The sequence below is a fragment of the Erpetoichthys calabaricus genome, chromosome 2, assembly GCF_900747795.2.
Source record: "Erpetoichthys calabaricus chromosome 2, fErpCal1.3, whole genome shotgun sequence".
Taxonomy (NCBI): Eukaryota; Metazoa; Chordata; class Cladistia; order Polypteriformes; family Polypteridae; genus Erpetoichthys; species Erpetoichthys calabaricus.
The window spans coordinates 166,076,041-166,088,452 of NC_041395.2; the positions used below are offsets into that span (position 1 = coordinate 166,076,041).

At 39.4% G+C, this 12,412-nt stretch overlaps 1 protein-coding gene across 1 annotated transcript; it reads left to right on the forward strand.

Moving 5' to 3' along the window:
• The first annotated feature begins 11,318 nt into the window (after positions 1-11,318).
• Positions 11,319-12,412, forward strand: LOC127526637 (probable G-protein coupled receptor 148). Its single transcript, XM_051922563.1, has one exon. It carries the CDS (start codon positions 11,381-11,383, stop codon positions 12,410-12,412), a length of 1,032 nt encoding a protein of 343 aa, XP_051778523.1. The 5' UTR covers positions 11,319-11,380.

Genomic DNA, 12,412 nt, shown 5'->3' on the forward strand with positions numbered 1-12,412 from the left:
CTTAATCCATGTAGCTCCCTGTAGGTGTCCAGGAAAGTGCTCCTGTGGCTTTCTTTCTCTTTCGAAATCAGAGTTCAGTCCCCGAGAGCCATTGAACTCCAGATGGTGGCGGGGTCTGTACAAAACATCTCACCTGACTACAGCTCAGCCGTTAAACACCGGATTACTGAGTGTCCGGTGTATTGATTCAAAATGAATGCAGTTGCTAATGCTAGGAGCAGGCACATTAACTTGAGCACTGCAAACAGAGGCATTCCTTTTGTGTCAGTAGTTTACAGATAGCATCATGAGAGTACGTCCTGCGGGTCAAACGGAAGGGAAAATGACACTATGCTGAGAAAGACATCAGTCTTGTACTCACATGAATAAATGACCTTTTTATGGCAAAGCGTGCGTGCTCTCAGTTTGTCTATCACGCCTGTCCTAACTGGGGCTATCGTTCGTGTTCCTCTTGGTATTTACTCAAGCTTGACAACGCATATGCCTGATTGTTGAGGATGTTAGGTAAGGCAGAAGCTTAGGGGTTCAAATGAGGGCTCCGTAAACAGAGAGATGAGATCAAGGAGTCTAAAACATGGTGATGCAATAATAGTAACACTGGACTTTCTTCTGTGACGCCAGTGTGTGGTTGGCTGAAATTATAAACCACTCCATGCAATAAATATGCTTAATTCAAGTGATTTCCACAAAAAAAAAGTTAGATAAAATGATTTCCACAAAAAAAAAAGTTAGATAAAACATTTTATTATCATTGTTACTGTTAAGAGGAAGTAGCCAAACTGAATTGGTGCATTTTGGACTGAACAGATCACGTAATATCTAAAGCCAATGTCACATGATGTGACTTTTCCAGCAATTTTTGGTTGTGGCCTTCGTTTATGCAATCTTAGTGAGTCGGAGGCTCACAGGTGAAACTAGTCGCCTAATGTGAGATACCCAGCGACTCTCTACAACTGGTCTGTGACCCTCTCCAATTAAATTAAACAGGCTAGATTTTGACTTTAGTCATAGGGGCGGCTCTGTGTACATGAGAGCTGATAAATAATGAATGATTATCTGAAAGTCAGTACATAGAATTTAGCAACGAGGAACAAGGAACATGTGTGTTTGGAGCCTCACAAATAGAAGAGAAGCTCATGTGTGTAACGTCTATACTAAAACAGAATGGAAAAAGAAAACAATGGCGGAGGCTGCAACTAAACTTACTGTACCTGTTAACCCTTCATACAGTGCTGTCTCCATCAGGCAGCTGGCTATTCACTGTCAGAAAAAGGGGCTGTGCTGGAAAGTAAGCACTCAGTCAGTAAATGAGATATGAGAAGTGATTTTCACTTGTTTAGTTTCACATAGTCCAACAACGCAAAAAGCAGCTGCAGTCTGCAAACTGACATAATCCACGACTAGATGTCACGTCATGTGACTTTGACTTAAGATAGAAACTAGGCAGCCTGAGGACAGGAATGATGCAGACCCAGGAGATAACAAAGTTAAAGAAACAAACAGAAATCATAACTGAAAGATCACTTCAACAAAATCAAGAAAGTCAGAGAGCATGAGAGCTGAGAGCAAGAAGTCAGATGTCAGAAATAATCAAAATGCCTCAAATTCCTTATACTCACTGCACTAACACAGCACACTGCTTGAACATTAGTAGCAGCACATCACCACGTTTAATACTAGTGACAAAATAGCACAATGACTTTAAGTGCCATGTTTCTGGCCACTACATGGCAGCAACGGGCCACCATTGCCAGAATCAATGCAACAACAGCCATCCAAAAAAACACAAAATGGCAGTGATCGCAAGAAGAAACAATTAATACAATGGCAACGCAGTGACAATAATGATAAAATATTATAATGAGGGTAAAATCAAAATATCAGTGCAAGATTTCCACAATGCCTCGAATTCCTTATACTCAGTGCACTAACACAGCACACTGCTTGAACATTAATAGCAGCACGTCGCCATGTTTAATGTTAGTGACACAATAGCACAATGACTTCAAGTACCATGGCAGCAATGGGCCACCATTGCCAGAATCGATGCAACAACAGCCATCCAAAAAAACACAAAATGGCAGTGATCACAAGAAGAAACAATCAATACAATTGCAACACAGTGACAATAATGATAAAATATTCTAATGAGGGTAAAATCTATTCTGTGTGCTGCGGTGGGTTGGCACCCTGCCCGGGATTGGTTCCTGCCTTGTGCCCTGTGTTGGCTGGGATTGGCTCCAGCAGACCCCCGTGACCCTGTGTTTGGATTCAGCGGGTTGGACAATGGATGGATGGATGGATGGGTAAAATCAAAATATCAGTGCAAGATTTCCACAAAACTGCCAAAAGTTTTCAAGTTACACATAGAGGTGTATTCAGTATCTGTGTGTCTTAAATCTGGAAGGGGAGATCCCAGGCATCAGTTGCAATAGAACTACTTGGCAGGATTTGCTAAATCCATTCAAAATAGGCCTTGGGAGAAACTGAAATCTGTCCTACATGCCACTATGTGTTGGACAAGTACACCGACAGGGGAATACTGGGATTGTGCTGTCCTATGCGGAAAGACACAAAGGTTTGCTGGCTGCTTAGGCCTTTCAGGAGTCCGTGTTCATTGGTGCCTTCTTGGATCTGCAACATTATAAGATTGTTCCTGGTCATTAAGTACTGATGTTAGGTGACTTGGGGAGAGGCTCTCTGGTAGGGAGGAAGAAACGCTACACTCTGATGTTATGTCTACACTACTACATTTTCATTTAAAAACACAGACATTAGTCTCTGTTTTCACCTTTTGTCCATACGACTCTGCCGTTTTTTTCACAAACAGAGACTTTTATAAATGTTCTTAAGAGCCTTGCATTTCTGAAAACACCAGCTCAGCATAGCGGTGTGGATGGGTGAAAACAGAGAACTGTGAAAACACAGACTCTATTTGTGCTCAGATTGGTTTGTGCTTATTATGTGGTCCTTCCCTAATCGTTTTTTTTTTTTTGTTTTCCATGTTCACAATTGCTTTGCACTCTGTGTGTAAATTCAAGCTGCAGATGAATGTCTAGCATGGAAGATGCTTCCTCTTTCTGTTTCAAGTCATATGTAGGCGTACACCAAGTCAGATTCATTTTTGATTGTTTATAGTTTGGGCAGAGATACTCGAGTAAGTGATGGAAAAACACACTGGTGTGGACCAAGATTGTTTTAATTTTTTTCTGCCTGAGAGAGAGGCAGAGACGTAACATAACACGAAGGAGAGTTTTTTAGTATCGGTTTTCCAAGTGAAAATGTGAGGAAGCAACACTACTTTGTACGCAGAAATCAAGGCAGTGTTAGGCAGGCAAGCCTAGGCGTTTAATTTTATAATTATTTCATTCTCCCTATGTTTCTCCCTCTGCATTGGTTTCATGTAAAGTACTCCAGCAGTTTTAGTGTATTTGATCTCTTGATTTAAGTTATTTGCATTGAGTGGCCTCTACCAGCACTCCTTTTAACATTTTCTTTTCTAGACCTGTTTTTTTCTAATTCAGAGCTCATCCCAACTGCACTCTGGGAAAGGGTTGATTCCCACCTTGTCACTGTTGATGTTTGTAATTTTGAATTGGATGAAGGGGCTTATGAAAAGAAGATGAAAAAAATATAAAATCTAAGTTTGTTGTTTTTATCTACATTGTCTACTTAGCACGCTTAAATATTTTTCTGTGAAGAGTATTAAGTGTAAAATAACTTTAAATTCTTTTTCCATTTATATTTCTGTTCCTATTTTTGGAGGCTATATTGAATTCTTTCTTTTGCAGAGGTGTGGAAGATGAAGCGATAGTAAACCTTGTGAAGGCTTCCTTGGGATTTCTAGCAGAGGATCACCATTGACTTCTTTGATTTTCCATACATGAGACAACTTAAATGCTTGAAAGGACATTCTTAACATCTCCACATCTCCTCTGCTCATTAGTAGTGCACAATAACTTTTGAAAAATCACAATGTGAAAATAATGTGCTTAAGGATTATGAGTTATGTGATAAACTGACTTTAGTCCTCATGAAGGAAATCTGCTTTCTGATAAACACCATTAAAGTTTGAGTTTGCTCTCAGTTTTGCCACAGTAAGTATAATTCAGAGTAGTCATACGTCCAATCCCTAAATCGCTTACCTGCATTAGCAGAGTTTAAAGGGGCTGGCCCCCCAATGGATGCACTTATTTACTACAATAAATCTCCAATAACAGGTTGTTTATTCCTCTTTTTTTATTTCTCAAGACTACAGCTAATGTAAATATTTTAATAATCAATGAATAGGGATGGGAATCGAAAACCGGTTCTTGTTGAGAACCGGTTCCCACTGTTTCAATTCCTTGGAATTGCTTGCCATTTTTGCAAACGATTCCCCTATCGATTCCAGTCGCCTCGAATGACGTCACCGCGTTGCGTAGCGTCATTTACCCAGCAGGAAAAATGACGCCTAAGCGGCACAAATGCTCAAAAGTTTGGTTATACTTTAGGAGAAAGGATGACAACAGGGCAACTTGCAATACTTGCAAAGTAGATATTTCGTCAAAGGGAGGAAACACTACGAATATGCAAAAGCATTTGCACACAAAACACGCGATAACCTTAAATGAATGTTGTGTTTTTGATCCGCTCCGGACTAGTGAATCTCAACCCAGCAGCAGCGGTAACGTTTGCAGGTCCTCTCCAGTTAATACGGCAGGTAACTAATCAACTAACATTGCATATTATGTTAGCACGATTTGCCTTATTGCAAAACCTGCTATTACTGTGCATTGCATTTAGATGACCATGACGAGAGAGACAGACAGAGTCTGGCTGTCTCATATGCTGGCAGTTCTCGCTGCAGTCTAACGGTAGCTTCTCCTTTCACAGAGGCGGGGAAAAGTAAAATGACACAGGCCAGGATAGACGAATGTCACCGAGCAGTGACTAAGTTTGTGGAAAAAGGCTTGCACCCATTTGCCACAGTAGATGCCCCCGATTTTCGGTAAGTGAATGTGTTTAATTGTAGGCTAAGTCAGGGAATGTCAAATTTGCGTGTTCCCCTCTTACCAGATGTTTCATCCGTTTCCATTTCTGAGCTGAAACGTGTTGAAGGCAGCCGTCACTGCAGATGGATGGGCAAGTTTTAGTCAAGATCATTACCTCACAGTAACGCTGCATTATGTCAGGAATGGCCAGGCTCAAGAAAAAGTCCTCAAAACCAAACCAGTGTACCAGGCACAGACAGGGACAGCTGTAGCAGAGGAGACTGATGAGATCTTGGAGGAGTATGGTATCAAAGACAAGGTTGTGGCAGCCACTGTTGATAATGCGGCCAACATGGATGTAGCTGTCAAAATAGTTGATGGTTGCAGAATTGCACTGTGCACAGTTCCATTGGACTTGAGTTGATTGTATTTGTTGCTGGCTGATGTAGTTTTATTTTTGAGTGCTCAGCTCATATATACTTTTAAAAAGGAGAGTGTAAATGTTACTGGACATTCTTGTGTAATTGCCACAGAATAATTTATGTTATACTTTGTTATTGCTACAGAAGAATATTTATTTTATTATTATTTTACATTTACACATTTTTTTCTGGGGACCCCGTGGCACCCCATCGAGGAGCCGTAGGCTGTGGATCTCTTAAGATCTCACTGTTGGGTTTGTAAGGTCATGCTACTCCTAAATTTCTATCTTGTTCAAAGGTAAGATATAAAACAAAGTTCTAAGTTAATCGACCTGTGTGTTCTCCTTTTTTAAAAATAAGAATCGATAGGAGAATCGATAAAGAATCGAATTGTTAAACAGAATTGAAAATGGAATCGGAATCGTGAAAATCTTATCAATTCCCATCCCTATCAATGAATACAGTAATTAAATGTATCCTAAAATATTGTTGAAAATTTAGAGGTTTAATTAGAAGTAGTTATGTTGGATGATGATGGAACACTTTTGAGAGGGTCAATTGACCACTGTAAAACTAATAGAATAAGGAATCCCTGTTAAATAAAAGATTTTATACCTGAACGAAGTGTACCCATGCATTTGTTTAGCCGTAAGGCTCATATCCCCTAACCTAACCTTAAAATAGAGAAACATTCTGTACTAAATTACTGTATAAATTACAGATTAGTTTACTATTTCAAATTTAGCTACAGAAATTTCACTTAAACTTGTATATTTTGTACACAGTATTTTCCTCTTTTACATGTCTGACTGCCACACTTGTCAGCAAACATTATAGATAAAACATTAAAAATACTCCAACTTCTATCAATCTTTCCATTCTCTGAACTCACTCATCCAGTGCAGGTAAGCCATCCCAGCAAGCATCGGGAAGAAGATAGGAACAATCTCACCGTAGGGTAAACACACACACACACACACACACACATATCAATGGCCAATTTAGCATCAACCTGCATGTCTTTCAAAACAGTTAACCCACTCCCAGAAAACCTGAGGCCATGCATACATTTCATAACTTGTTTAAAAATAATAAAGTGTTTATTTTGCTATAAGTGGAGAAACAAACCAAAAAATTAATACAAAAAGTTTTCTGTCATGTCAATATTGTTAACAGAACTTGTCTACTTTTTCATAATTTCAGAATTTTAAATGTGTTATTGTTAGATTTACATCATACTGTAACTTTGTACTACCAACAATTTATAATATGTGACTTGGGATAGGATGTTAATATAGCAGTACGGTTACAACTCTAAAATATCCATCCATCCATTATCCAACCCACTAAATCCTAACTACAGGGTCACGGGGGTCTACTGGAGCCAATCCTAGCCAACACAGGGCACAAGGCAGGAAACAAACCCCAGGCAGGGTGCCAGCCCACCACAGGGCACACACCAAGGACAATTTAGGATCGCCAATGCACCTAACCTGCATGTCTTTGGACTGTGGGAGGAAACCGCAGTACCTGGAGGAAACCCACACAGACATGGGGAGAACATGCAAACTCCACGCAGGGAGGACCCGGGAAGCAAACCCAGGTCTCCTTACTGCGAGGCAGCAGCGCTACCCACTCTGCCACTGTGCCGCCCAAACTCTAAAATAATGCAGTTAAATTTTATGGTTCATCTAGCACCACCCCCAGGCCTAAATGTGCTGATCTGATGTGGAGCTCTTGGTTCCCAGTACCTGTTTTGTGCCAAATGGAACACCAGGGACCACTCCAACACACACAGACTCACTTAATTGAGAGCTACCAATTAATCTAACACGAACATCTTTGGGATATAGGATGAAAATCTCAAGAAGAACCCACAATCCTCACACAGATAGGCCAATGTGTAATTCTGACTGAGGACTCTGAAGTTGTAAGACACTAACCTCTACATCCCTTTTCCAATTTCCAAAATAATTTGAATAACTTTTTGAAGGTGTAATAATTAAGTAAAATAAGAAGCTGAATGATCTCTAAGACATTCACTTTCTTTGTTATTCAAAACAACTTTGCCTATCGAACCGAGTAAACATTCTGTGTTTTAAAACACCCCACGTGTATTTATAGCACTTACATCAATAGCTTTTTTCCAGAACTATGTTGATATTGCAGCACCAGTTGAGCTTTTAACAGATTACTTGGCCACAAACATCCTCTGACTCTTTGAAATCAATACTTGTGTTCATTGGAAGCAAAGCCATTCAGAGCTTTTTTTGGACCATTTGCCCTTTCAGTCATGAGGATTAAGTTGTTTCCACATTAAAGGTTCTCCTAGTCACCATCTGTTCATGTTGTTTCACATCCTGGCTCCCTGACATCTCCTATCCTCTCTGTTTCTAACCAATAGATAGTGTTTGGAATCACTTTGAAATTGAATGATTCCTTATGATCTTTAACGACATTGACTGTCTGAACTATGCCACTGACCATAATGGAAACACAATCTAGAAAGTAATACTACTAAGAATAAGAACTTACCAGTCCATTAAGAAATTCAAAAAGTGGAAAATAGGAAAAGGCCAAGCTGACACGAGCCAAGATTTCTAGCCAGTATTGTCATTTTCTGTTATGATTTTCATATTTTGGACGTGTACTAAATATACTATCACTTTTTGCTTGTGGTTTACATTTTTTTTTCAGTCATTTATTTTATTTAACAAAGTAAAAAATAAGTTGATATTTCAAAAGATGTAATAATCAACATGTGAAATAGACTCACATAACTTATTTAGTGCCAGACTCGATGTAACCCTGGTGGTAAAATTTGAAATCAGGTAATGACACTCCTGCAATACATCTACAGTATGTTTCAATCTGCACCTTCTGCCATCCCAGATAAAATTAGGTGACAGAGAACAAACATTAAACTTCATTCTGAAAATCATTTTTCATTTGGGTTGGCCATTTTGTGCTTCATTTTGGGTAGTGTGGGCAGTCGTGGCAATGAAGTGTCATTACTGCTGTTCAGATTCTTCTGGCTTCAGGATACCACAGCAAAAACCAAATGCAAAGTGAGGCCTCCAGCTCTAAAATGAAGCCTCAAGCTTTCCTGCTTGCAGGCTCCTAAGGCAACATGCAAACGTGAGGCCTTGCCTTCCAAATCTAGCCTCATGCTTCTCTGAGGCCTACTCTCCCAGATTTGCTTTTCCCTGAAACATCAGACACAAAATGGGGAAGGTCCAGATTCAAAATAATGTTCAGGAGATATTCAAAAAGGGGAAGGAAGAAATCAAACAAGCCTATGATTTCCAGTGGATTTTAGATTTTGATTGTCAAAGTATAAATAACAATTTAAATAATTTTAAAATGTATATTTTTTTATATTAGCTAAAAATTGCACAATTTTTAACATATTATTGTTAATGTTTTCATGTTCAGGTTTTAACTCTACTCTACAATCTACTTTTCCAGTTTTGTCCTCAGCACATTCCCCCCTCATCTTCAGCCTTTTGTTTCATCTTCTGGTGACCATTTTGTTCACCTTTCCCAATCATATCTCACGGCTACCAGAATCTGTAATGTCATCCTACATAAATATGGCGACGTGTGACATTTTTAGTGACAGCTTTTTTTTCTAGTGTGAGGAATCCTCAATCCTCGACTTTCTTCTTCTTTGATTTGCAGTTTGCTCTTGACTTTTGGTTTTGTCATTTCCATTGTCCTGCGTTTTTAGTTTTGACCTCACCATGTCCCCCACCATCCTCCTTTCATTTCATCTCCTGGTGACCATTTTATTCATCCTTCCCAAACCATTGATGTCATCCTATAAAAATATAGTGGTGTGCCATGTGAGCGATTTTCCTCTGTGGATATTATTTGTGATAAAAATGAATTATTAGCAATGGCTTTCTTTTCTAGTGTTAGGAACCTGAACCTCTTGGCTGCAACCCTAGTTGTGGTCTTTGATTTGGAATTCACTCTTCATGTTTGGTTTCATCATTTCCATTGTTTTGTGTGTCTAGTTTTGACCTCGGCACATCTTTGACCACGTCTTCAGCTTTTTGTTTCATGTCCCGGTGACCACTTTGTTCAACTTTCCCAGTCACAACTCATGGCTACCATAATCTGTGATGTCATCCTGTATACATGTGGTTACGTGTGATACTGCTCAGCAAATATTCTTTGTGATAAAAATACCTTCTTAGTGATTTTTTTCTAGCATTAGGAACCTCCAGCTTTTTAGTTCAACCCTAGCTTTGATCTCTGAATTTGGAGTTCTCTCTTGTCCTTTGGTTTTGTCATTTGAACCATTCTGCTTTTCTGGTTTTGATATTAGCACGTCCCTGACTACATCTTCAGCTTTTTATGACATCTCCTGATGACCATTTTGTTCATCTTTCCCAATCACATCCCATGGCTGCCATGATGTGTAATGTTATCCTGTAAAAAAACTGTGGTGTGCGGTGTGGACAATATTCCTCTGTGGATATTATTTGTAATAAAAATATCTTCTTAGTGATAGCTTTCTTTTCTATCATGAGGAACCTGAACCTCTTAACTTCAACCCTAGTCTTGTTTTTTGAATTGTAGTTCAATCCAGATCTCTGGTTTTGTCCTACAGCACATCCCTTCAGCTTTTCCTTACATCTCCTGATGACCATTTTGTTCACATTTCCCAATGATATCTCATGGATGCCATCATCTGTGACATTATCTGGTATAAATATGGTGCTGTGCAGTGTGGATGATATTCCTCAGTGAATATTCTTTGTGATAAAATCCTAATTATTGATTGTTAGCTTTGTTTTCTAGTATTAGGAACCTCAACCTCACAACTTTGATGCCAATTTTGTTCTTGAATTTGGAGTTCATTTTTACCCTTTGGTTTGTCATGTTGATCGCTCTGTGTTATTGGTTTTAATCTTGGCATGTCCCCGACCATGTCTTCAGCCTATAGTTTAATCTCCTGGTGATTTACCTCACAATAACTTCTGGCACCCTCCACTATTTTTTTCAATAGTATTAAAGATTGAATGTTTATACACAGAAGGCCCAGACTTTAAAAAAGCTTTCCAAGTCAAGCAGCCCTTGTTTATTGGCTCAGCTCCGGCAGGCAGTACTTTATCAGCGTGTTTTTACTTTTCTGAAGTGGTGCTTGGTTTATTGTGTAGGCAGCAGCCTAAAAGCTTTTCACAGCTCGATCACCACTATACGAGAGTGGAAATGGAATTCCCCATATAAAATAAATAGTGTTAGAACTGTTTGACAATGCAGATTACATTTCCATTTAGCCATCTGCACCCTAGATTCTAGATCTAAGAACAATAATTTGCTTTTCTGTCTTTTTTTTCTCCTGATTTGATTTGATTTAAGAAACATTCTGCATATGTTTTATCAACAGTAAACTGAGAGATAAGTATGCAAAAATCAGCCTAGCAACAAAGGCTTGGCTTCAACCTCAGCTGAACAATGACTGAGTGCTGCCTCAAGTGTAGCTGCTTTTATCTGACAGATGCTGTCTTGCTCTCGACTTGCACGTGTGTTCGATGAGGCTTGTAAATGAGAGGAGAGGACCGGTGCTGAGGACTACTGTTGGATTTTTCTCATGCTCGTTCTCTGCTCACATGTATTACGTTTTAAGGACTGAAAGAGGCTTAGGTCTCTCCAGGTAACTACCTTTCATAATGAATGTAATCTTTGGCAAGAAGATAGGAGTACTTGTTTGCCTGTGACAATGACACAACGGAGAAATTTGTCACTGTGACATTATAACGCCTTTCTTGGCTTTGGACTGAAGAAGATCTTGATATATACAGTAAGTGTTAATATTGTCATCTGAAACGAGTGCTATGTAGTCCTGTGGCATACTGACTGGGCTAATTCCTCTTTCTGTTGACATTCTGTTTCTTCTTATGCTTGCACTAGTGGTGAGGTTCCACTTTGGACATATTCCTATCCTATAATCAGCATGTTCCAAAATTTCCAGAAATGATTCAATGTTTTTTCAAAGAACTGATCCGGTTCAACAATACAGAAGTGGCTCTTGATCGATCTTCTGCAAATATCTCCCCCCTCAATCCCAGCCTTGTGATCCTTGAAGACTGGACATCTGTGCTGACTTATGGAAAGGGGAAGCTATATATCATTCCAGCTGCCTTTTTTCTACTAGCTTTGCTTATGGCCAGTCCCATCATCCTGCTGGCTATCTTCTCCAACCAGAGTTTGTATCAGGAAACAAGGTACAGACTACTCGCCAATACTTTGATCAGCGACTTGATTTACTCTGTGGTCAATCTAATCATCACAGCCACCAATATTGCACCGTTTCTGTTTCCAAAAATAATGTGTCAGATTCTGTTGGGCTTCCTGACCATGACATACTACAATGGTGTTTTGAATATAACAGCAATGGTGGTCGATCTCTATTTGGCAGTAAACTGGCCCCTGCATTATAATTCCCTTCTACCCCCGAGACGAGCCATTAAGATGATACTCTGTATATGGGGACTGTCAGCCTTGACCCCGATTGTGACCTATATAATTATGTCGGCCAAGGAGGATTTAATGTGTGCCGTACCAGTCTGCGTTATTGACATGATCTTCTTCCTCCACCAAACAGATCAAGCTCTCGGACAGTTCAACTACTTTGGTTTGGTGATCATGTTTTGCTCTTGTTTTGTGGTTATTGTGGGCTGTTACTATACTTTGTATTGGAGGACTCGTCATTCGGGGATATGGAATGGAACATCCTCGAGGGGCAGGCAGACCTTCTTAATTCACTCACTCCTGTTTGTTTTTTATCTGTTCCCAGTTATAATTCTAATTACTGAAAAAATTCTTCTCACCAAAAAAGTAATGAATTTCTTCTCATTGATATATGTCACTATGACAATGTCCAATATTGTTATGATGTTACCAAAAGCCTTAACCCCATATTTGTATGGCTTGAGATATCGGGATTTGGCGGCCACTATTAAATGTCTGATTAAATGGAAAACTAAGATTAATCCAACAAGCTGA

What these genes read in the sequence shown, in the direction of transcription:
- LOC127526637 (XM_051922563.1), top strand. Translation starts at nt 11,381, where the DNA reads ATGATTCAATGTTTTTTCAAAGAACTGATCCGGTTCAACAATACAGAA.